General features: G+C 36.6%; 1 protein-coding gene across 6 annotated transcripts in view; it reads right to left on the bottom strand.

The window, feature by feature from the left end:
• csmd3b (CUB and Sushi multiple domains 3b) overlaps positions 1 to 27,978 on the bottom strand; it is a 636,199-nt gene that overhangs the window by 349,553 nt on the left and 258,668 nt on the right. For all 6 annotated transcript variants that reach the window (XM_089123029.1, XM_089123027.1, XM_089123028.1 and 3 more), the window contains exon 6: positions 9,757 to 9,869. In XM_089123029.1, the coding sequence (XP_088979155.1) occupies positions 9,757 to 9,869 (113 nt within the window). The remainder of the gene's footprint in view (positions 1 to 9,756; positions 9,870 to 27,978) is intronic.

Raw genomic sequence — 27,978 nt, 5'->3', positions numbered from 1 at the left:
GGTTTATTGCATTAATAACAGGCCATATTTTTAATAAATAAACAAGTTATCATTCATAGTACACTAAATTTTAAACATTTTAAATCCCAACATTGTTTGTGAAAGTCTAACAAAGTTAAATGTATACTCAAACCTGAAAAGTTGTGTGGCTCCGTTTTCATTTGATTATCATTGTACACTTGGAGGCTTAGTTGTAACACTCTGTTACAACCAACCCCGCTGTGTATTACATATTTTAACCCTAGCTAACAGTCGCTAGGAATTGCTGACATGTTTCAAAACGGTGTTATGTTTGAGCCAACAAGACAGTGATTAAGGCAATATAAAGTTAGATTTGGAAACGTATACACCCAACTCAGAAAACGAAAAAAACCTATGATGAAAAAAATTGCTTTAATGGTGTCAAAACACTCTTTGTCCAGTATCTTCACGAAATATAATCAAAACTTTCCGCAAATTCGCGGGAGATCGTCTTCTGGCAGCAAGAGAAAAATAGCGGAAAGACGGCCGGCTTGATCCTGACAAACTATGTAAACGGTCCGTGTTACATTTAACCCCGCGTTAGGTTGTGCCCCGCGCTCCCCTACATTCTGTAGTTTTCACGGAAGCTGTCAAAACACATAAAGACACATCTCTACACAGAGAAAGAGTAAATGTTCAGTTTCATGTACTTCCAACACTGTAACAATACAAAACAAATTGAAAAGTTACACTTTAAACAACTGCCTCTAATAAAACCACGAAGACAAATTATAAACAGAGGAGAAGTATAATGATACTTGAGGAAAATGGCCATTACTTCATCTAAAAGCCTTCCTGAGTGAATTCTGACATAATTCTTGGATAAATCTCTTCTGCTGAGACCAAATGTGCTACTCTTGTCTGGAAGTAAAAGCAACACTGAGAGCCATTAGAGTAACGGATATATTTCTCTCCTGGGGATGTTTACACTTTAAAGACTTATACACCCCTAAGGACTCGGACGCTTACCAAATCTCTGCATTATCAATGAATAGTGGATAGCAGACTGCACACTGAGGGGGTCTAAAGTCAGCTGCGGTTGCCATGGGAACACACACTATGACCAGAGTATGACCTTATTGACCCCTTCAAGCTGCAAACTCGATCACGATAAAATGTGAATTTCACGGTTCTGGTATTTACAGTTACTGAAGAAATTCAAGTAGGCGAGAAGAAAACTATAAATGACCTAAAAGGTGAGATAAATACAGCTTATGTTCTTAAATTGTGCAGTTTGATGAGCCACTGTAGCTCAAGGGCAACTTTGGTTATTATTTCTGCTTCTGTGAATAATCTATACAAAAAAATATCCTTGTGTGACCTTAGGTCGCTTATGAGTAAACATTAGTAAACATGACCAGTAAAGAAGATACTAGATTGTGCTTTGGTTAGTTCATTGCCACTTTTAATAATGGCATGTTGGCTATGATAACCATGCCAAACATCTCCAAATAATTATGTATGGTTTAAATATAAATGAATAATCATCGATGTTTTTATTTTCCCTCATATGATCTGATTTCCAGCTGTTCTTCTGAATTATTCTGTTTCAAGAGTCTCTTCATGCTTATTTAGCCTGGTTATCAATTAGACTGTAATGTTCTTGTAGCCGAAATAACTAGATATAAAATGACTCTTTTGAGGACAGTTTCTTTGCATTTAGCAACAACTCACCCATTTTCAAGCAAGGGAAGGGGGGATTCAGCTCTAAAAATACTTATACTGTAATTTATCTGAATATTTGACTATTTGCACTGGTTTTATCCACTTTATTTTTAAAAACAGAAGTTTTTTTCCTGTTCATTTGCAAGGCTTCAAATGTATTAGCCGTATAATTAGCAGAGAATAACAAAACAAATACCAGTTTACATCAAGCTAAATTGGTTCTACGCATTTTATGAACAAAAGTCAGAAGATTATGTTTGAAAAAATAATAAAAACACAATAATTAACTGAATAAACTGAATTATAAAATTGAATTACCAAGAAATTCCACCTTAAGGACCTTACGATGTTTAAAATTCAGTTTGAATTTAGCTTACTTTTATACTTTTTTTCTAATTTTTTCTCATTAAAAAAACATTTCATGAGGTTTATACTTGAAACAAAAATTTAATGAATTAGGTAAAAAAAAAAGATATTTACGGATATTCTTGAACAAGTCTCAATGTCTTATGAAATTTAGCTGATTTTTTTAAATCACTTTATTTGATAGTTCACTTACTATAAGTAACTTAGCAACTACATATCAACTAACTCTCATTAAAGTATTAGATACGTTTAATATATGCAAACACTTTATTCTAATGCTCCTCAACTGACAAGCATGTCAACTTTTTCTACCTATATGAGAGTTAGTTGACATGGACTGTGGTTGCAACGTTACTTAATAGTAGATTGTCTGCAGTGGACTATCAAAATAAAGCATAAGGGTTTTTTTGTTGTTAAATGATAATTGCAAATGAAAATGATTTTGTATAAAACCATCAGCAGAATATCAACACACTGCTGTCTTGCATGCACTGCACAGATGGTGATGGGCAGTTTGGCACTGAAATATGCAAGATTTTCCCACTCTATTGCCTAAAACTGACACAATGTTTCAACTCCGTGTCAAGTTGCTTTTGCCTAAAGCTTAATTCTCAGGCACAGATCCAAAAGACACTGAAGCCAGAGTTTGAGACTGAATTATATTGTTTTGAATAGAGAGATGTTCTTCTGTCAGACATTTACAGTACAATTCTGACAATGTGATATTGTTTGCTTTTTCATGTTGTTACACTGATAAGAAGTATCAACAACTTTGATCTCCATATTAGATTCATTTTACATTTCCAATTCTCCAAAGGCCACATTGCTCAAACAAGCATAGTGTAAGTGTTTGACATTTAAAGGACATTTTTAACTGCCCTTCATACGCAGAGCAGGCCGTGTTGTGGAGTTTCTGTAGCACTAATGGCATTAAGTTAAGGAAATTCTTGAGGAATCGTGTCTGACAGAGACCTAGTGGAGTCCAGCCAAATAATTATGCCCCCAGGCGAATTGTGAATCCGGTATGGACATGCTCCCACAATCGTGCTCCCAGTTTGACCGGAGTGGCAGAAGTGACCATTAAAGGAGGACTATATTAGATGTGGCATCCACTCCAGAAAAGGCATGACTGAGGACCTGTGGCCACAAAGAGATTCTATTTCTAACTGACCTACTCTGAAGAGTGAGCAAAAAGTGTTGCAAAGTGCTTGCTGTGTCATCAGAAAGATACAAGACTAAGTTTGGTAGAAGAACTCCGTTTGCACATTTGCAATTCTTATGGCGTTATGAAAGCTGGCTCTCTTGGCCCTTTGCCAAACTCTTTGCCCTAGTTTACATGATGTATCTTCGATTACTCTTCATTATCATCCTCACCTCTAAATGACTAAGGAGAAGTGCGCTTTACGAATTTGACACCACTACCATCTGTACATGCAAACTACTGTTTATTTAGTTGCTTTGGGGGTTGAATGATGTCTTTTCTTAACACAATAAGGCATTTCATTCTTGCACTTATGTTCTCGTTGCCCACGGAAACAAGCTGGTGCTCTAAAAAAACTACAAAACGGGGTTATTTTATGTAGTATTAAAAAACCCTAGTTATTAGCGACACCGGTGGCCGTTAAAGGGATACTTCACTTTTGGAAAGATGCATGTGTGTTTAAAATGGGTCATTTATGTAGAAGAAATGTGAAATTATTTTTGAATTTGAAGCTTTCTAGACTGAAAAAAGCCAGAAAATGTATTTTTGGCTTATGTGGATGAAAGACAACAACTCCCAGAATGCACTTGCTTCGCTGCCCTAGGAGGCCACGCCTACCGGTAACAGAGCGCAGTAGTTAAACAACAAGTCTAGGCAACTAGTGAGTCTCCGTGATGAGTCTGCCCAAAAATGTGTTTCGAGATCGCCCAAAATGTCTGGGATTGGGCTTTTGTGTTCTACAGTCGCCATTCATCATGTTTACTGTGGCGAGCGGGACAAGTGAGGGCCGCGGGAGAACGGCGCGAGGCCGGTGGCGTGATTACCGATAAGCGACACCTGTGAGACGCACCGATCTCATATATAGGAGCGGGAATTTTCTTAGCGCTGTAAAAAAGCACATCAACCAATCACTTGTTTAGCGTTCATGTAAACATTACATTCAGATTAACCAATCGGAACGAATTCAGTTAGATTGAAACAAAAGCTGTGCATGTAAACAATGAATGGCGACTCCAGAAAGCAAAAGCTGAATCCCAGACATCGACGGCCGGACATGTCCAGGAAAAAGAGGATGGTAACCCCTACTACTCAGCTTTCTCCACAGAACAAGATCCTGCTAGCTTAGCTTCCAAACAAAGATGGCCGACACTATGTGTTCATTCTGTGAGTGAGATTCACCCTCTATGGGCGGGTTGAGAACATGCGGGACAGACCCAATTACTGACTGTAGTCTTTAGCCTCTGGACAAAAAATCCTTTGATGACGCAAAATGAGGATTTTTGCGTCACCTGAGGATTTTTTCCAGACAAAAAATATTAATCTCTCGTCTCAGGGGGATAAGAGGGTGGAAAGCATGATAATTCGAAAATACTACTTCGAATAACTTCCTACTAATACAAAGCGTAATGCTAAATCCTGAAGTATCCCTTTAAGCAAGCATCTGATCGTAGTGATGAAACCCACCAGTACCACTGGAATTAAAATCATTATTACAAGCTAACCGTTTTGAATCTAGCTATGGCAAGCAGATAGTTTTGACCACTGGCAGAATATGTTTTTTTTTTTTAAATAATTATTTTGGATTATTTTAACTTAAAAAAGTTAAGGATAGCAGCTTTAAAGTTTCATTACAAGCTTTTCACACGTTGATAATACAAAAAGCCATTCTTACATATACTGTAGACACCTTAGGAGACAAATAACTAAGGGTTTGAAAGAGGTTTCTTGCAATTGAGGTCAGGTTTGATCCCGACACAATTTATTATCTATACTTTTAAAAATGATTCAAACAGTTTAATTGAATATATTATATGGTCTGCCAATTGACCAAATGAAATGGCATTCAATGCACTTATGCATATTGACACCAAAAGCCCTGAAATAAGGAGAATTATAGTGTCAAACAAACATTGAATTGACTTTATAGGTTTTAGATCGAGGTTGGGCAATTTTTTATTTTTTTATTTTTTTTATTTTTTTTTTTGCCTTCTGAATGAATTGGGTGTTTTATAACGTCAATTTTTAAGTCCACATTTTTACTTAAATTTCATTTATACCAAGTGCAATTCAGTTGCTAAATTTGCATAATTCTATGACTAAGATGAGTAATAGTGTAATAGTTTTTTAATTAGTGGTTTGTGTTGTTTATTGGCATGTGTATGTGGTATTTACTTTTTGTGTGACCTGTATGTTTACCTAGCTGCAAGAGAAGTTTCAGGGGATAATAAACTGAAACTGAACTGAACTTTATCCTGAATTTTAGTTGAACTACAGACCTCTCGCTCACAGCATTTTGCTAAGTTCCTGTACTCATTTAATTGAATTATTTCATTAGTTCAGCTCATGGTCAGAGCAGTAGTGCCTTGCTAAGAATTTGATTAAATCTTATGAATGTAAGACCAGCTTTACTAGCATGCTAGCACCACCAAGCCGTCCTGGGTGATCCAGAAAACAGCAGCATGTCTGGACTTCAATCATCTGAAGAACATCCATGTCACACTCTTTCCACTCGCTGCCCATAGCCACTCGCATCAAATACTCAAGCCTCTGATTCTAGCATAAAGGATTCATATTCCCTCTCGTTCCCGGTGGTCAGTGAATCAGCAACGCCTGGTGGAACCATCACAGTGCGGTACAAGGTCACTTTCAAACACCTCAAACTCGTGGCGATGTTCAGAAAACCATTCCCAGGAGCATGAGACTAACTAATTGAGATGACCGAGATCGATACTAAATTTCCTGGTCGATACAGATATCTGCGATACCAATAGTTTGATATCTCTCTCAATGCTGTAAACTCTACAGGGATCCCTCTCATTTGGTACATTGTTATACTATTAGAGTTTAAAATGAACAACAGAGCCCAAATTATTATATTCAACTGCTATTTACTTTTACAGTCAAATAAAAACTGAAAAGTTTGTATACAACCCAGTTTTCGTAAATGCTTGTCTTCATGAAAAAAAAAGCGATCCGTCACGTCACATTTAAGAGCATCAAAACCTGTTTTTTAAATAATTGGTCAATGGCCGATAGTCAAAATAATTGCTTTTATCAGCTGATATCGAGTATTGGCCATTACATCGATGCATCCCTACTAACTAACTAACTACACTTTTTTGTCCCAAAATAATAAATATAATATTTCTGTACTTACACTTTTGCTCTATTATTATCCGGTTCTCGTAAAACTATAAGCATGCTTCTTATTTCTACGTCACTTTAGATAACAGTGATTTAAAAATATGCTACATAAATTAATGTTGTATCAGAAAAGCTTTTCTTTAATAACAGAAGGAATGACTACAGTAATTAGTGTAATCACGCATATTTTTAACATAATCGTGGGCAAGGTAATTTGTATTCTGAATGCGTCTGGCTTTCGGTGTCAATTGCTTTCCAGTTATGTGTGGCAGTGCAAATCAGCTCTTTATGCTGCTTGATATTGCTAATTTTCGAATGTTTTAGCAAAATACACTGATTTGTAGAGCAAATAGTTCACTTTAAAAAAAAAAAAAATTGCTCATAATTTACTCACCCCCATGTCATCCAAGATGTCCATGTCTTTCTTTCTTCAGTCGAAAAGAAATTAAGGTTTTTGATGAAAACATTCCAGGATTTTCTCCATATAATGCACCTATATCAATGGGAACCAAACGCTTCAAGATCCAAATGAGAGTTTCAGTGCAGCTTCAAAGGGCTTTAAACGACACCAGACGATGAATAAGGGTCTTATCTAGCGAAACAATCGGTCACTAAATAAAAAAGTTCAAGTTTTATAAGCACAAATGCTCGCCTTGCTATGTTCTGTGATGAGCGTTCGTGACTCTCCTGTTCGAACTCGTTAATCAATATGAACAAATCTTTTTTCGAGTCATGAGTCGAAGGGTCCTAAATAAGACCCTTATTCATATTCATCGTCTGGTGTCGTTTAAAGCTCTTTGAAGCTGCAATGAAATTCTCATTGGGAACCGTTTGGTTCCCAATGAAGTCCATTATATAGAGACAATTCTGGAATGTTCATCAAAAACCTTAATTTCTTTTCAACTGAAGAAAGAAAGACATGGACATCTTGGATGACATAGGGTGAGCAAATTATCAGCATTTTTTTTTTTTTAAAGTGAACTGCTCTTTTAAGAAGTCAGATTAAGAATATACTAAAACACGTCAACCATACTTTATCTATCTTGTTACTGGTTCACTGGCCTCTGTGTTTCTCAAAGGGCGGCAGTCTGTGTGTATTGAAGCCAAACAGCCCTGCCAATAACAGCTTTATTTTCTGCAGATGAGCGTCGCCATCAACTGGCATCTTGAACCAGCAACAGCTGGTTAATGTGAATAAGAGTGGAGAGGGCCGAAATGGACTGGGCTTCATCTCTTTCAGATGAATCGGTGGGCTAAATTGGATTTTGCTGGGCTGTGTCCTGAAGAGCAGTGCAGATGTTGCTTTTTGAACCCGATCACTTGTCCTGATGATGCAGCGAGTATTTCACAGTCAAAAAACATGCCAGCTCGATTAAATGCAGCAAGCGTCCAATCACCACCCCTGGATCATACACAAACCAAACAAATCCAATCCTATAGCCAAACTTCTGCTCACATTTTCAATTTTCCAAGATGATTGCATGTCTATTTAGATGAAAGGATATAGAAGCAGACTGGTCTCAAGTCACGCAAAGCATTTCAGGGATGCTCATACCAAATGGTCTATTAAACAATTTGCATATCTGGTTTATAATGTAATTTAAAGGAGCAGTATGCAAGATTGTGGCCAAACCTGCAGGTACTGCAATCATTTTCAAATTACTGAACAATTTATGCATGTTTATGACAAGTGTCTTTTGCTCAATAATGACATTTTGAATGCAAATATGACATTGTTTGAGATGTCTTTGTTATGACATCTTGACATAAACCAATACATCATGACCTGTCAGTGTCTTTGTCATGAGAACTTGACATTAAATTAAGTTAAAATGTCATGTGGTTGGCTTTGACATTGGCTGTCATGAGGCATTATAACCGTGTCATGAATATTTTTCCTGACCTCAACTACAGTGGTAATAATTGAATTTGTCATTAAAAAGTTATAGTGTCTTCATAACAGCCAGCCACCTGACAGTTTAATGTAATGTTAACCAATAAAGCTAGGCTGTTTCTTAAGTTTGATGATTAATCTGCTATGTTATGTCTATGACAGGTTGTGTCATCTTAATAATGTCAAGTTGTCATGACAAAGACAGTGACAGGTTGTGATATATTGGTTTATGTCAACACTCTAAAAAAATACTGGGTTGTTTTAACCCAATTTTGGGTAAAATATGAACAAACCCAGCCATTGGGTTAAAAATGTAATTTAAAAATGTAACCCAATGGCTGGGTTTGTCCATATTTTACCCAACATTGTGTTAAAACAACCCAGCATTTTTTTTAGAGTGAAGGTGTCATAACAAAGACACCTCAAACAATGTCATATTTGCATTAAAAATATCATAACTGAGCGAATGACACTTAATGACAGATGTCATAAACATGCAAAAAAACTTCCTTCATATTCATACTGTATGTCATGTCATGATAATGAAGGTGTCATGTTAGTCTTATGCACAGTGCACACCCCTTCAAGTAAAGTGTTACCATTAAGGGAAATACATTTATTGCATACAGCTCCTTTAAGTTGTAGCATCATGTTGTTGTTTTTTTTACTTAAGACTTAGAAAAAATGATCCAAAAGACCTAGAAGACGTTCCATATATAACAACAATATGCAACAGTTAATAGCATAGATATGTAAGGGTTGGCAAACAATTTCATATTTCAGACCTCTACAGAACAGCTCGAGCTAATGCTTGTGTAGACACTGGAATCGGGTTTATGGTAAATGTGTGTAAGTAGTTCACAAACACAGTACGCAGCCAAGCACATGAGGAAATTATGGCTATGGATGGCCTGTCAAAGCATAAAACTTAAAAGCGGCTCGCTTTTCGCCGTTCTTTCTTTCAACCCCCATCATTTTATTACATTTGAGCTTTTATGAGAGAAGCAAAAAGATAGCTACTTTCAAAAGAAAGACAAAACGTGATTTGTTGTTGAGAAATGAGTTAGTTTGGAGAAACGGCACAAAAGAAAAACAAATCAACCGAAAAAGGAAAGAGGCATTCAAGCATTGGCAACAAAAACAACACTTTTCTGATTCCGAATGCTGAAAGTTATTGCAGAAATAGCCGGGTGAGCCAAAGTCAATGACAATCAACACACTTTTGAAAGATCTTTCTCATGCTTGAATTAATTAGACATCTGGAACAACATGATAATTGATATTAAAATGCGTTTAACTCAGAATTTCAGCACTTTTCGTTTTCATCTTTAATGCAAGAAAAATACTCAAATCAAAGATAATTAATCACGTAATTAATTATCTAGAGAGGGCAATCTAATAGACTTTCACTGCAAGACTAGACATCGAAAACCATGCGTTTGCAATGATAAAGCGAACGGCTTACCTTGATAATGGGCGCTGAAGCCTTTGTATCGATGGTTGCTGTCAGTAACAAAGTGTAACCTCAGCCAGTTCTTGTTGCTAACAATAGGAGACGGGACATTCATTCCGGAAAGCCTGCAAAAACATGAATGAAAGCTCTTTACATTTGTTACCGGATGTCACGCATTAACAACGGCAACAAAAAAACATTTATAATAAGGTGGCATCTGTCTAAAGCTCACGTTTCGTAGATGAACAACGATGGATGGCACTGTCAAAAAGAGTTTAAATGATCTGTCTGTTTAGGCTGTACTAGTAGATGTTTAGATGGTCAATATTTTATCTTCTGACGTATAAAACTTTCTGAAAGCTCATAATATACTACCAAGGTCACTGATCTAATACTTTGACATTTTGAGGCATGGCACTGGGGACATTTAACAGAGTACAAGCACCTTAACACTCAGTTCACCATTACTCATGGAGGGCACGTCAGGCCAGCTCGCTCCCTGGACGCGTTTGAGAGGCGGTGGACACACACTGAAAATGTTGACAGGTAAAAAACAGTGTTGTGTGTGTGTGAGTGCGTGTGTGAATGTGTCGTGAATCAGTGTGGCTCTGCAACAGAGGACAGAGGTCATTCTATCCCCAACCCTCCACCCATCAAAATGCTCCATCTTCATCCTACATCTGTCTCACTTTATTGATGACTAACTGGAGATGTCATTAAAGGACATGGCCACATGAATCACACTTTAATGGCCTTCACAGGCTGGAGCGGAGCCATATCATTACTGTTATCTTTCTCTCTCCCTCTCCCTCTCTCTCTCACACACACACATTGTATATATTCTTTTGGTTGCACTTAAAGGTAAAGTGTGTAATCTCTGCCCTGCCCCACTGCCGTCACCACACAGGACTGTTCACATAATGACTGCTGTTTTTTTTTTCTCATACGGTTACAGTGGAATACAATAATAATAATAATAATAATCAGGAGGAAAAGAATGCAGGAACTAAAAAGATGTGACATTAACATACGGTTCAACGGGGCTAAAGCCCGCCTTAAGAAATAATGTGCTTTTCACTACTCCCATATATATGTTTGTATTGAACATTTATGGAGCAACAAATTTTGTGTGAAAATTAATCATAAAAGTGTTTTATTTTGATTAAAAGTCTTATAAATGTGTAATGGCAATGGTATAATGAACATGTTCGGTTCACTTAGTTTTCTAGTGGTCACTGCATATTAAAGGAGTAGTTGCCTTGAAAAAACAAAACAAAAACAAACTTTTGCTGATAATTTACTCACCCCCATGTCATCCAAGATATCCATGTCTTTCTTTCTTCAGTTGAAAAGAAATTAAGGGTTTTGATGAAAACATTCCAGCATTTTTCTCCATATAATGCACTAACCAAACGGTTCAAGGTCCAAAAGACAGTTTCACTGCAAACTGCAAACTGTTCAAAGGGCATTCCAGACAATGAATAAGGGTCTTGTCAAGCGAAACGATCACTCACTTAAAGGGTTAGTTCACCCAAAAATGAAAATTCTGTCAGTATTTACTCACCCTCATGTTGTTCCAAACCTCTATGTGTTTATTTGTTCTGCTGAACACAAAGGAAGATATTTGGAAGAATGTTTTAATCAAACAGATTTCATTCCCCATTGACTACCTGGGGAATGAGATTTGTTTGATTAAAACCTCTATGTGTTTATTTGTTCTGCTGAACACAAAGGAAGATATTTGGAAGAATGTTTTAATCAAACAGATTTCATTCCCCATTGACTACCTGGGGAATGAGATTTGTTTGATTAAAACATTCTTCCAAATATCTTCCTCTGTGTTCAGCAGAACAAATAAACACATAGAGGTTTGGAACAACATGAGGGTGAGTAAATACTGACAGAATTTTCATTTTTGGGTGAACTAACCCTTAAATAAATACATAAATAACAAAGTTGAAGTTTTATAAGCTCAAATGGTCGCCTTGTTCTGTTCTGTGAGGCATGTTTGTGACTCTCCTGTTCAAACTCGTTCATCAAAATGAAAAAATCTTTTTCCGAGTCATTTGGTTCATTCAACGAACAAAACAAATTGACTTGGAAAAAGATTCGTTCATTTTGATGAACGAGTTCGAACAGGAGAGTCACAACCGTGCGTCACAAAACAGAGCAAGGAGAATTTAAGCTTATAAAACTTATAAAGCCTATAGGAAAAATCCTTGAATGTTTTCATCAAAAAACGTAATTTGTTTTTGACTGAAGAAATAATGACGTGGATATCTTGGATGACATGTGGGTGAGTAAATTATCAGCAAAAGTCTTTTTTAAAAGTGAAGAACTCCTTTAATGATATTTACCATTTGAATCTAACCATGTCATGTCAACAAATGGAAAAGTCAGCCAGATATTAATTATTATGTTAATTATTGTGCATTTAGTCCCAACAGCAGTGGCATCTTCCCATTATTGATAAACTGCTGCTTTTTTAAATGTTCACATAACAGATTCATTCACAAAAAAGCTCAAATTTTAAATACAGATTATACAATGCCAGGTTAACAACATCTTGACATTTGCACTATAAATCATACTGTGATAGTGAAAAATAGCTACATCTAATTAGTTTGAATGTAAGTGTTTCTTTATAAGCCTGTGACCATTAAATACAATATTTAGACATCACATTTAAAAACGGACCATTTGTGTCATATTCACACACATCTTTTGCTTGGTTTCACACTAACAAAACATCCAGTATGAGATTTCACCTCTATCAGCCTCCCAAAGGGACAACTGGTTTCCTGACATAACGAGTCTGTGAAATATGTATTCAGGATTTACATGAAACTTGCACGACTTTGTATGTCCCGTTGTTGTTATGCGGTGGCACAATCCCAAAACAACAGTACTTGCACACACAATCCTTTCCGTGTCCGTGACTTCACATGTCGCACTGAGTTTAAATTAAAATCTGAAATGGAGTCCCATAAATTAAACATCTGTTACAATAAAGACCATAAATTAATTATGAGTCAAAACCATTTAGGTTCTTCCATTTTATGAGCATAATCTAATTTAAGAAATGAAGAATGGCAAAAGCCCCTTAAATTTAAAAGCCTAACATTAAAAAGTTTTGGTTTTATCCCCTTTTCAGCCAAAACAGACTTCATCCTCATCTTTGAGTTTAACACAGCGAATGTGCTTTGACTTTAAGGAAAGACACATGTTGTACTTTTATTCCATCCACGCATGACGAATAGCATTGAACAGACTCTATGGCCCATACACCCACCTCTGCAAAGTCTTAATGCACCAAAATACAGTGTTTCATGCCACTTTTGATCAAACAAAGTCTCAGCTTTCAAATCCTGTCATTTTGTGTGCAATATTCAAAGATTAAATGCCATTTTAATGCTCTTTAATGAACACTGCTGCGCCTCAGTTCAAACCGAAACTGCGAGTGTGAATTAATAGATCATTTCTTCTGTTTACTAACACACCAGTAAGCATGAAAATACATTAACACCAGATGGGTAATGTATAATGAGAGATACAGTATACAGTAACTTACTGAAATGTTTCATCGTGTATCCACATATTACCTGACGTTACATTTACCCATATCACAAACACATGGATGACACATATATTGTTAAAGGGATAGTTCACTTTGAAATAAATATTTGGTATGTTTTAGCTTACCTCAAGGGCATCCAAGATGTAGGTGTCTTTGTTTCCGCAGTAGTTTCAATTTTGATATTTTTAGGTCAAACCGTTCTTGTCTGTCAGTCATATAACGCAGGTCTCTCGTCACCACCTCAAAGAGCATACACAGAGAAGTCCAAATTTAACATGATTTAATGACACGTAAGTACACATTGATGTACGTTTTGTGACGAGAGATCACTTCCGGCACTTGCCCAGACCGAAGCGCCCGCGCCCTCAGATCACTTGGACGTGGCTGTGGTTACGGGTCGTTTTCTCACACATACCGCTCGTTTCGTGTCTAAGGCCATCAGTGTGTACTTACATTTACGAGTCGTTAAATCATGTTTGATTTGGACTTCTCTGTGAATGCTCTTTGAGGTGGTGACCATAGACCTGCATTATATGACTGACAGACACAAACGGTTTGACCTAAAAATATTAAAAAATAAATAAATAAATAAATAACTACTGCAGAAACAAAGAAACCTACATCTTGGGTGCCATAAACATACCAAAAATTAATTTCAAAGTGAACTATCCCTTTAACTCTTTCAGTTCTCCGGGATTTCTCTGTTATACTGTTGGGGGCGCTATTACACTTCTGAATGAGTACAGAATCTCCTGATCAGAAGACATGTGAAGAAGAAGCAGAAACAACCGATATCATAAGCAGATGCATGTGTAAAATAAAGCGATCATCACATTAAACAGCATATAAATCAAAATGGCCTAATGTTACTGAATGTAATGTCGACCCTGGACTGAGCTGTGTGTTCATGGACTCAATTTGATCAATGTTCTGATGTAGTCTTTAACAAAAACATGATTTTCTCAACCCGATCTCACGGCAATTCGTACGAATTTTACAAGGTGGCTAATTCGTATGAATTCCAACGCATTCTCATCCCAAAGCGCCATATACAACGCTTTTGCAAAAGCATAAATATCCAACGCACATGGCACCCTTTAACGTCTAATGAGACGCTTCGGTTATGGTTAAGTTTAGGTATGGTGTAGGGTAAGGGTTAGACCACTAGGGGGCGCCTTCTGCCCAAATATATCTGCGTCTCATTTCACGTTAAAGGGTGCCATGTGCGTTGGATATTTACGCTTTTGCAAAAGCGTCCTATATGGCGCTTTGGGATGAGAACGGGCTCATGAATTCATATGACCTCACTCATGAAACATACCCATATTCAAGTGTTGATAAAAAAAGGAATGAATCAATTCTTTCGGTATATTGAATGTTAAGACCTTCAACAAAATATTCTGGTGGCCATGAAACTTTTATGAAAATGATGAGAAATGCTGGCTCTGACTGGCAAAGTTTTTCAAAAATGCTGGTGGGGAAAGAGATAAATATGAACTATAGTATAAATGCATTACACGTTTACTTAACCTGTTAGTACTACTTCTACTATCCTAGTTATGTAAACTCTAAAAAAATGCTGGGTTATTTTAATAAATAACCCAGTCAAATATGAAACCCAGCTGTTAGGTTAAATTTATATGGCACTTTTTTAATCCAACATTTGGGTTTGTCCATATTTGACCCAGAATTGGATTAGAACAACCCAGCATTTTTTAGAGTGTAAAAAAATAAATAAAAAAATTGTTAGGAATCTATAGAGGCCACTAAAAAAAAAAAGTTTTCGAGAAACAATTAATAACATTAGAATGCTTTGATTTTTTTATTCAGTGCGTAAAAATGCAAAAATGTGTCAAAATGACAGAGCAGACTTCATGCATCATGCAAACTAATTAAAAGACGACCCACCCATTGCAGGTGGGCCCTAAATTCGAAAAAATACATTGAAACCTCAGATAAGTGTTAGCTAAAGCTTAGGTGCCATGTTGCATACTGCATGTCCCCCAAATAGATGCAACAGATGACTGAGGAACACACACTTTGAAATGCATGACCGAATGTAGTCAGTGGCGGTTTTAGGCACGGACGAACCGGGCAGTCGCCCGGGGAACCATTTCTTCATGTCACACGGGGGGCGGCACCAGCAGTTAAAAAAAAAAAAAATCCTTGTTCGTATAGCAACGATAGACCAACGCCACTTTTGCGTCATCGAAGGGTAACGCCCCCTTTTGGGGGAAAACACCTCTATACTGTCTATGGGAAAACAAACGGATTCCCATGAGAACAGAACTCGCACTAGATCTGCAAAGTTTCTTGATAGCAAAAATGGCACAAACTTAAAGAAGCTAACGTTACTGAATACGGGGTTACAGAGGTGTCCCTTTGAAATGGTCGAAAACTGGATTAATGACCCCCCACAGCGGCCAAATATGGACTATTCAGACATCTAACGTTACCACTATCTCGTGGAATCACCAAGTAAGCACGTAGCATTTTTTTCATTAACACTCACATTATGACAAACTAGACGATGAATGGATCATATTTAACTTGATTTAAGCTATTGACATAGTCTAATAAGGTAAAGTTAGCTGCTAACAGCTTAGTCTTTCTAATAGCTAGTCGACAACAAAACTGTCAATAGCTTAAATCAAGTTAAATATGATCCAAGTGACATGGCCTCATCGTCTAGTAGTTTGTCATAGGCTACTGTGAGTGTGTAAATGATAAATAAATAAATAAATAAATAAATAAAAAGGCTACTTACTTGGTGATTCCACGAGATAGTGGTAACGTTAGATGTCTGAATAGTCCATATTTGGCCACTATGTGGGGTCATTAATCCAGTTTTCGACCATTTCAAAGGGACACCTCTGTAACCCCCTATTCAGTAACGTTAGCTTCTTTAAGTTTGTGCCATTTTTGCTATCAAGAAACTTTGCAGATCTAGTGCAAGTTCTGTTCTCATGGGAATCCGTTTGTTTTCCCATAGACAGTATAGAGGTGTTTTCCCCCAAAAGGGGGCGTTACCCTACGATGACGCAAAAGTGGCGTTGGTCTATAGCCACTGGAAAATCAGACCGAATTTTACTATTAATAATAAAAGATATGCTACTATGCATTATAAATGTCAGGAATGTATCTTTTTTGACTCATTCTTTTATAAAGATGATTTAAATGCTGATATGTGAGGTTTATCTTTTTATAAAACCTTTTTTGTCAAAAGTTTATTTGAACATGTGCATGTAAGGAGATAGCACAAAAGACACTCCTTTAAAACAAATCTGTTACAGTTTTTTTTTTTCAATTGCTTACACACTAAAATTAAAACTTTCCCACTATTAGCAAAACCTTAGACCCCGTTTACACCTGGTATTAAAATGCGATCTGTATCCAGATAAGTTATCCGGATAATAAGTACTGATTCCGTTTACACCTGGCCACATAAATGTGTTTTTGCAAAACGGATATAAATCCGATCTTCACCTCCTGCGTTATATGCAGATTTATTGGATTGCACGCCACCAAAAGCAACAGATCTGAGCGGCATTTTATTGATCATCAGCTAATTTCCAAATCAGAGACATCAATAAGAGAGAGTGGCAACAGGCCTGGTAAGATAATTTCGTTTCTTTACTTGAAGATGTGTTAACTGCGTCTGTGACTTACTTTCACTTTTATTTGCGATGTTTGCACGTTGAATAGACGCTCAGCTGCTCATCTGCGGTGATGCGTGTCGCATCTGACTAGGCTATAACATGACATAGCCTATATAACACGCTCTCACTCGTTTATTTTTTAGCATTTTTGGGAGGAGTAAAATATACATATGTGGTTTCAACAACCAGATTGCGTTTACACCTAGTAAAGATCCGGACACAATGCGAGCCAGACTACCTCCAGATGTGGTCAGGCAGATCCGATCACGATCCGATCACAACGCGTTTACACCTTGCATTAACATGCGTTTTTTATTATCCGGATAACTTATCTGGATACAGATCGCATTTTAATACCAGGTGTAAACGGGGTCTTACACTCAAGGAGCAAAACACCGGCCTAGATTTGCACAATTGTAAGCACGTTGTCAGCTTCACCCTTTTTTTCAAAACATTACACACAGTGATTTGTAAAACTCTACAACATTTTCACACCTTAGACACAGATAAGGATTGTGAGGTTACTTCCTTGTCATTACAAAGCCCCAGTTTGCCATAGACCACACTAATGAACGAATTGGATATGCACATCCACCAGGTGTGGAAGCACACATGTGCCAATTTGAAAACGCAGCACTCAGGTGTGCTATAAAAGGCAGCAGGTGAGTCTTCAACAAAAATAGAAGGATGTAAGAAGAAGAAGAAGAAGAAGAGTGAGAATAGAGGGGGAGCTAAAAGACGACATGAAGGACGTAGAGGAAGAGGAGGAGGTAGAGGAGGAGGAGAAGGAGGAATAGGATGAGGAGAAGGGGTTAGAGGATGAAGAAAGGGAGAAGGAGGTAGAGGAAGAGGAAAAGAAGGAGATAGAAGAAGAGGCCTAGGCAGAGGAAGAGGCAGAGAAGGACTTGAAGAGTTGAGAGAACCTGAAGACGAGGACCAAATTTGACTCAAGAAATCCGTACAACACTTATTGACCATGTTATCAGCCATGGACTGACACTGATGGAAGCTGAACAAAGAGATCAACCAAATCTCTGGTTGATACTGTAACTGAATAGTTACAATATTCTTGTTGCTTTTACAGTATCAAAGTGTATGTACTTCATGCAGTAATTGTAATTTGTCCACAGATTTTAGTTGAGTGCTGTAACTGATTATGGTAAGAAATACTGTAAGTATTGAAATAAATACTTGAAATATTCATTCTGCAGCATCAGTGTTGTGCAGTGCTTGGTAAGTTTATATGTTTGTGTGCATTCTCCCGATATCTCAAACTAACCATGAAGAATGTTATGAGTTTGTCACTATTTTTTTTCATCTAAATTATCCCTTACATTACAATATCTTGTCAAAAATGCTATTTCCTAAAATAGTTTTTTTTTTTACAAATGTGTTTTTTTATTTATCACAGCAGAGTTAAACTGGCTGCAATAGTGTCTGATCATTGAGGACTGTGTTGGTTAAATGAAAACTAATAGCATTTTCACAAATATGTGTATATCTTTTGACTGAAGTGTGTAATGTATGTGTTGACAGAAGTGTGTCATTTTGCAAACAATCTAGAAATTATACAAATTGAGTGTGGTGTTTGGATAATTGTCATTATATTTTGAAAAAAAGAACCCGGTTTTCAAAATTGTGTGTAAACAATTGAAAAAAAAAAAACTGTATGACTGTAAAACTCGATGAATGGATTTCATTGTGTACTAGGCTTTTTGAACAAGATTCTGTGCATAACCGTGATCATTTTGGTCACTATATTTATGAAATGAAAATAATTTTCATAATGAGCAATTAATATATAATTCCCTCTATACAACTACTATACAACAACTATAATTATGTGTTTTTACAGTAATATGCAAAGTACAATTTTCTATTAAAAACAATCTCTGATTCTGTCCTTTTCTCCGACATTTGAGAATGACGTAGGCCTACACGTAGGCCTCTTGTGTAGGCTTCTTGTGTTACTACATACTGGGGGGGGGGGGGGGTAATTCAAAGTAGTGTTGTATATCAGCTCACTTCTGAACAGAAATACAGCTTTGTTTTTTTAATTGTAAAGTGAATTTTAGTGCACTGGCAAATTATTGATGCGATCGTCCTGGCTGCGAGTCGCACTCCCGTACAGCACATGTTATTTGTAATTGCCTGACAGTTTAATTAAATAAGGGTGCATTTTTCAGCAACATAATTTGAGAGGCTGGTGATGTTCGAACCCAAGCACAACAGCAGAACTCTGATTCCTTCACACCACCTCTATCCTATACAGATGCATAAATCACCATGCAAGTCAATAAAACCTTTCACATGGATAAGTGTAATTTAATCAGCATAGCTCATTCCAAGGTGTCTGTGCTGTGTGTGTGTGTAGATGTGTGCTAAAACACACCAGAACACAAGGTCAGGAAAAGGAAGCAGAGGTTATCAAACACATGGATGAGCGAAGAGTCGTACGAGCAAATCCTGGCATGTCGGTGCAGTTAATCCACACGGAATGGTGAAACGGTTTATAAATAAGCCTAGCTGATATGGTGCGGCATTGAAAACAAATATTGCTCAAAATGTGTACACATATTCTATGATTAAGAAATAAATACGGTTGCAGAACGCATTGCTTTTTCAGCGACAGATTATATTTAGTCAAGTCAAGTCAAATTATTTATAGAGCACTGCATAAAAACAACATTCATTGATCCAAACTGATATACTAAAAATAATAGACTATTAAGAGAACATCTAGAAGTATTAAGTTAAGTAATTTGGACCAAAAAACTGTTGCAATGTAGTCTAGAAGTATTTAATGACAGATAATGTCAGTATATGTCTGTGTGGGTGTGTAAACATATGAGAGAAAGACAGATAATATATGTGTATATATGTATTTATTTAATATATGTGTAATATACGTATTAATATATGTATTTATTTGTTTGTTTATGCTACATATAGTGTATGTCTTCATCAAAGTGGCTCTACATATACATACATATCCATGTATACACAATTAAATATGCATGTACAGTATGTATACAGCTGGACTAAGTCCAGTTATTTAAATTTGAATGATCGAACTCTATCTGTATTTATGTCACATGTGATTTAAAGTAAAATATACGTAAATATTACATATTATGATAGATTTAGGAGATTTTAATACTTTTTAAAGGATGTTCAGTCACCCTCAATTGCCATCAGAAAAAACGAAAGAGTGTGGCAGAAAGGAAGACACACGGAGAGAGAACGGACAAGGTACACTAAACAACAGGAAAAGTCTAAAAGGTTTAATAAGAGGAGAAAGAGGAAGAGGCATGCATTCACAAAACCCTTACAATGAACTTTCCATATCTCTGCATTCAGAAAAGTGTGAGATAACTGTCAGTCAATGTACTAGACTGGGAGTACATCAATTCTGTGGTGCCTGTGATTTTGTTCACACTCTGGAAAAGTTGTCAGTGGGTGGTAAACCTTTCCAAAGGTACCACTTTTGCTTAGTATATACCACAAAATGGAGCATATAAGTATCTTGAAAGAACATATTAGTACAGAAATGCTATATAAAAGAAGCTATGAAAGGATACCACCCTAGTGACAGCTTTTAAGAGTGTTGAGTGCCGGAGAATTTTTTGCTTTTAGTGTGGAGAGAAATATTGCTTACCCTGGTTAGGAAATGACATTACAAATCTAATACTAACAGAAACAATGCTTCAGACACCCAGCAGGGAAAGCTACTGAAGATAAACACCAAAATTACACCCCGACTTGCTACAAATCGAACAAGATTATATAGCAGCTTTAATGTATTGTGGGTGTGTGAGGTTTTAGAAGTGGTTTATAGCTGAGATGCATGATGTGAGTAACCCACTGAAATCAATACATGCAGCAAAAGGCACACGGAACTACTGAGCATGCTCAGACTCAGACACTGAAATGTGGCTTCAAAACACATCGACTAATCTAAAAAAAAAATCTTCAAAAAGGGGGATTGAGACAAAAGGGAGAAAGCCTTCTCACGAGGCAAGAAAAAAAGAAGAGCGCATCGTCATTGACCGTAATGGACTTGGCGAGCTTTTAAGCTTTTGCCATGCGAGTCACATCCTGTTCTCAGATCAATAGCTCTCAGTCGTTGTGCAAAATTAGGAGAGATTCATTGTTAGCAAATGACAGTCGTTAGCATGTTCCTTAATCAAGGAATCTGTCTTAATTGCCTAGATGATAAATAAGAAACGTGGCAGCACTAACATAGAGATCCTCTACTTTTTGGTGAGCACGCATGCACACACACACACACACGCATTCACGCGCACACACACAAGTGTGTAAATGTTACAAAAGATTTAGATTTCATAATAATTTTTTTTTTACTTTATATTCATTGAAGAATCTTCATTAATTCATTAATATGAAGCACAAAAATTATTCATAAAATATTAATGAATTAAAAAATCTTAATTCAGTAATATGAAGCACAAAAATATGAAGCAGCACTTTTTTCTGATAATAGGCCTAATCACAATAGTTTTTTGAGCAGCAAATCAGCATATTAGAATGATTTCTGAAGGATCACGTGACACTGAAGACTGGAATAATGATGCTGAAAAACTATAGAATTTACTGAAATAGAATTTTTCATATAATTGTTTTATAAGTCTTGAATACTGCAGTTTATGAAGGTTTTAAGATATATATATATATATATATATATATATATATATATATATATATATATATATATATATATATATATATATATATGCCCCTCTATTTTTGTATAATTTTTGTATATGTGTTTTTATGTTTGTTTCTTGTATCTGGGATTTTCACTATGGGGAGTAAATTTGTAAATTACCTAGATAACTCTTAATATATTGTGTAGATTAAAGAAAAACTACAACTCCCACTATTGGACTACAGCTCTCCTACCTGGCTTTCACAGGTGTTGGTAATCACTGTTGCTTGTCCTAATGTGTTTGAACACAGTTAAATTGATTGTTACATTCATTTCCTATTCGAACTCGTTCATCAAAATGAACGAATCTTTTTCAGAGTCAATTCGTTCATTTCGTTCGTTGAATGAACCAAATGACCAAATGAAAAAGATTCGCTCATTTTGATGAACGAGTTCGAACAGGAGAGTCACAAACGTGCGTCACAGAACAGAGCAAGGCGACCATTTGAGCTTATAAAACTTAAACTTTGTTATTTATTTATTAAATGAGTGATCGTTTCGCTTGATAAGACCCTTATTCATCGTCTGGAATCGTTTAAATCCCTTTGAACAGTTTGCAGTTTGCACTGAAACTGTCTTTTGGACCTTGAACCGTTTAGTTCCCACTGAAGTGCATTATATGGAGAAAAATGCTGTACTGCTTTCATCAAAAACCTTAATTTCCCTTCGACTGAAGAAAGAAAGACATGGACATCTTGGATGACATGGGGTGAGTAAATTATCAGCAAAAGTTTTATTTATTTATTTATTTTTTTTCCAAAGTGAACTACAACTAAGTACTACTACTACTCCTTTACTACTCCTGTAATTGTGCAGACAGTTTATTTATTTTTTGAGATCCTTAGTCTTGATGTCACTTTACTGTTTCCCAGTAGTTTGAGATCAAGCTTTTGTAAACAGCCAACCTGATCTTACAGGAAAACTTAACTGTTACGAGGTGGCGATTTCATATGAATTTGTACGATGTGAACCACCCAAAAAAGGTATGATTTAAAAAAAAAAAAAAGTAAGCGATACGGTCCACCCCTAGACATGAGATTGTGTTGAAACACCAATCGCTACCGCCACACACAGAAACGAACACATATTACTCTTTCTGAAACTTCATCAACATCCTGTATACCTGCACTCCCATAGCGAGAGAGAGAGAGACAGCGAAAGAGTAAAAGAGAGAGAAGGAGAGAGGGAGCGAAATGAAAGCAGGCACGGGTCTCACACCAGCGGTCGCCTCATCAATCACAGGCAGCCGAAGCCCAGCCGAAGCCCAGACGAATGAGAGGCCGCTGGGAAGCTGCTCGCGTCTCTCCATCAAACTGATGTTTTGAAAGTAAGTAATCAGTGTTCTCCACGGGCACTCCTTCCCTGCATTCCTCCCTCCTTCCCTTGTTCTCCGCTACATGGAGTCAGGGCCTCTCCACCCCACAGCATTGTGGGAGCCATATTTGATCCATCTCAGCACAGTGGGAAGGACCCGTAGTGTACAAACTGCAAGGTGCTTTTGTGCACGATCATGCTCGACGTGTGTGGGCTAGGAAATACACATAATGTACAGGAAGGCTGAATGACGCACGATTCAGCTGTCTATTATATCTTTGACAAGTACGATCACAGAGAACATTCAGATCTGTGTTCTGACCCTGAGAGAGCAGCTGTCATCTATAGATATGAAACAGCTTTCATTTCAACCACACAGAGTTATTATGTCTGTCTTACAATAATTCAAATGATTTCTGAAGTACTGGGGTAAACGTTTACAGTTCTGACGTCTATATCAAAATAGAGCAAATATCATTTTAAAAGTAATAATTCTTTAAATAAAGTTCAATTACATCGTTACACCAGTAGGTGGTGACAAGTGATTATTAAACAATGTATTTGGTATCGAATCTTTCATGCGAGAGATTAGTTTAAAATGATTCTTCCAATAATGAAGTATTTACGAGTGAGTCATTGAATAAAAAAAAATCACTTCTTACAGACTTCAGCAATTAACAATTTGTCAGTACCTCTAATAAATTCGTGTTCGTTTTCTGTTGATATATATTCTAAATAACTATAATTTTGTAATATTATCAGGGTTATGTTTTGTTTTTGTTTTTAGGGTATGTTTACACAACCCGATCTCACGGGAATTCGTACGAATTTTACGAGGTGACTAATTCGTAACAACTCGTACGACCTCACTCGTACGAATTAGTACGATTTTGCTAAATCGTACATATTTCACGAATTAGCCAATTCGTATGAATTCGTACGAATGACCTACCCCTGACCCCGCCCCTAAACATAACCGTCACATGGGTTTAGACAAATCGTACAAATTTGTACGAGTGAGGTCGTATGAATTAGTACGAATTAGCCACTTTTGAATCACTCGTACGAATTGGCCGTGAGATAGAGTAGGTTTACATGATAATGTTACACCGTGTCCTAAACAGGCGCATCGCGGAAATCAACCAAAACCCACAGCCAATCAGAAAAGCGTGTGGGAGGAGTCTTCCGGCACAAGAGACAGCATAAGCAGACTACATAATCAATCTCACAAATATTACACCTTTTAAACATTATTCAAATAGGCTACCGAGTTACTAAAACAATCTGTCAAATAATAGACTTGCTTGTTTACAGTTTAAACGTTCTTGTTTCCATTGGTTTAATTTCAAGATCTGAGGTGAATTATCCATTTTTTCTTTTACAGCTGCAAAGCTGGAGCACTAAATGATATTCAGAGTCACATTACAAGCTTTTAACATGACACACTATAGGTTAAAACACATAATAAGCAAATGTATGACATCATTGTTTTCAGAGATTCACGTTTGAAACACGTTTTCAAAAAGTTTGTGTTTTCAGGCACCAAAAATGTCACTGTCATGTAAACGAATGGGCAAAACGCATTACACGTTTTACATTTAGAGTCTAAAACGGTAAACAGCCCATTAGTTTTCAGTGTGTTAAGTTTTAATTTAATTAATTCATCTCATACACCTGTTAATGAACTCATTAGCTCCTTCCTTTACACTGTATATTTAAGCCCTCAGCTTCAGTCTGTCCTTTGTCATGTATTATTTAACGTTTATGGTAAAGTGGTTGTGTTTTCTCCAAGTGATTCTCCTGATTATTAGATTGAAGATCAAACGCTTCACTACAGCCACCTACTGTGAAATATATAGTGATATATTTAAATGTATCACATGAACAGAAATATATAAAAAAGAAGTGCTTCGTGCTTCTGTGTGCTGTGGATGCTGAATACTTTGTCAATGCTGCTGTCTCCGTACAGTGCCAATAATTAAGTTACTGGGAAGAATTCGCTGTGAGTGACTCTGGAGATTATGTAAATCAGACACATCTCACACACTGGTCACATTTCCACATGAATATCGCGTTTGGCCCACGACCAGAACCTCCATTTTGAGGATCAGATTGGGAGGGAGGAAAGCGGCGAGCCACACCGGAGGATAAATGAACCTCGTGCACCAGCTAATGACCTCGCAATGCTTTTACTCAGGAACATATTTCACCGCTGGCTTGGTATCCAACACCCCCAGAAGCCATTTCAATAAAGCCTGTATTTACAGTGAACAATGTGTGATGGCACATGTAATCTGAGTTGGGCAGGCGGATTCTTCTTCTAGCACATGATTCACAGAAGTCTTTGTACTGGTTTTGTGCACATGCACTATTTCGGGTATCAAGTTCATCTTCTGAGAGCACAAAGCAATCCTGTGATACTGGAGTGTGTATGATTATGTGCACCCGCACTGAAATTGAGGTTTACCGTATTTAATCACATAATAGAGCTTTAAAAAAAAAAAAAAAATGAAATGGGAATTTTGACTTTTCGACTTTTATCTGGGTAAAATGATCCCTAATAAATCCATATGTACAATAACCCTACATCGATTAAATCACTGATCTCCCAATCAAATAATCAATCAATAAATACAGGCAGGGGATACGTGATCTGTCAATTAATTTGTCATTAGCTTTGTAGACGCATCGGATTCACATATTAGGGGGAAAAATGTATTTTGGGAAGGTGACAGTAATAAATCCCATCATAAGTGCCATTCGTTTGTCATAAGAGGGCTAATTCCCCAAAGAGGAACGGATTGTAATGGATTACACAGCTCTCTCTCACTCTCGGTTCTTCATATTTCCCAAAGGTTGCTCAGCTAGAGGGCTTCTCTAATCATGCAGCATGACAGAATGTATGATTAAGTATTATAACTCTATGAATAATAAACAAAACTGCACCGTAGCCCAGGCAATGGACACACACTACCAATTCAGCATCTCACATCACGTGCTTAGGAAACATGATTACAGTGGTGCCACAATTATTTGGACACTTAGAATTTAACTAATGTTAAGGAAAATATTACTTCACAAAATTAATTTGCTGCAATCTAGTAACAGCTAGGGCTGTGAAACGATTAATCGCGATTAATCGCATACTAAATAAAAGTTTCAAATAGAAAGAAATATTTGCATGTATATACTGGATTTATGTTTTTATATAGCCTCATTTATAAACATTTTATATATAAATAAGACATTTATTTTTAAATAAATTCATGCGTATTTATATATACAAAATAATTATTAAAAACACAGTACACTACACACATTATGTAAACACAAACATCAATTTTGGATGCTACTAATCGCGATTGGAACAGCGATATTAGTTTTTTGAATACATACAGATAAAAAAAAAAAAAGATTGTTAAAACTTTATTCGAATAAAATGTACTTGTAATGATTTAATACAGGGAACGATCTATGAGCTCTCTCAGTTAAATGAAGGATCGGTCTGTACCTGTAACCTCCACTGCACTTGCAGTGTTTACAGAAGGTTTACTGACTAATGATTCGTGACTATTAATAATCACAGCTGACCAACAGGCCGATTATTGCAGAAATCATTCTTGTCAATGTACAACTGTAGCTATTGTTGAAGCAATGTAAAAATGCATATAAACTTGATAAGACTTTAATGTGAGTTTTATTAAATAGGTGTTTAGAATACATCGTGTAAATAATAATTTTGTTTCAATAAATAATGTGAATATAAACATACTAGAATACAGATAATACGAAATGCAAATGTATTATATAACACTTATTTAAAGAGTATATAACACTTATTTAAATCCCTATCATGGATTTTTGAAAATGACTGTTCATATAGTGTGGAATATATATAGCTCTAAGGGAATGAAAACATCCTGCAAAGATTTATATCTGAAAGTCCACCGTATATAAAGTTATTGTCTTTCAAAAGTGAGAGTCGACTCTGAGTCTATGAAATGAATTGTTTTTGAAACGAGTCATTAGCTGGTTCGTAGTGACGTAGATACATATTGGCCCAGTTACTGCGCGCGCAGATGGAAGTGTAAACTTGAAGTCTACACATACTTCATCATAACATCATGTTGAGAAGACGCTGTGTTCTACAATGCAAAGATAGTGCAGCCACTTTGTTTTCATTTACCCGGGACGAGCATGTGAAGAATCGCTGGTTAGAGTTCATATTTGCAACGAGACCACAACAGTATAGCCCGATTGTGTTCTCATCATTTTATTGACGAATAACGTTAGTTCAAAAACATAAATGAATTCAAATGTGGATTCGCAAGCGGTTGTTCCTGAAGGAGGGCTCAGTAACTTACCAGTGTATAACTTAACCAGTGTATATGGATCAGCTTCCTCCTTTGAATCACAAGCTGTAAGTATTATTAATAATTGTTGCTTTTATGGGTTTTGAACGGTTTTGTTGCGTCGGGGCGCGAGGCAGTATGTGTGTGCGCGCGTATCTGTGTGTGTGTGTGTAAGTTACGCTCTGCGCAGCTTCTAGGTCTCCAACTTCAATTTTTTTTTTTAAATATGTGAAATGTTTGTCGCTGTTATTGGAGTTGTCATAAAGAATAGAGCGTCTTATAGTACTGCAGTGCTTTATCAATATGTTTATACGTTATGCTAACAAACAACTGACCGAGTCTGTCATCTGACCAATCACCGCCGATTAGCGTCACGCAAAGGAGTGGTTTGGAAAAATGAGTCGTTGTACGAATCATTTGGGGAGTCGGTGAGCAAATCAGTTAAAAATAAATGCATATTATAAGACAAATAAAGTGTTTGTTTTTTTTATCCTTGCATGCATGTTAAACTGTTTTTGGGAACTCCTAAAACAAAAATAGGAACATTTCAAATGCTATGATAGGGACTCTTTAATAAAAATCACATTAAAATACATAAAATAT

This window comes from Pimephales promelas, chromosome 18 (assembly GCF_988280905.1).
Source record: "Pimephales promelas chromosome 18, fPimPro1.hap1.1, whole genome shotgun sequence".
Lineage (NCBI taxonomy): Eukaryota > Metazoa > Chordata > Actinopteri > Cypriniformes > Leuciscidae > Pimephales > Pimephales promelas.
Note: the sequence above shows the minus strand (reverse complement) of the source record. Positions and strands in the feature narration are given on the sequence as shown.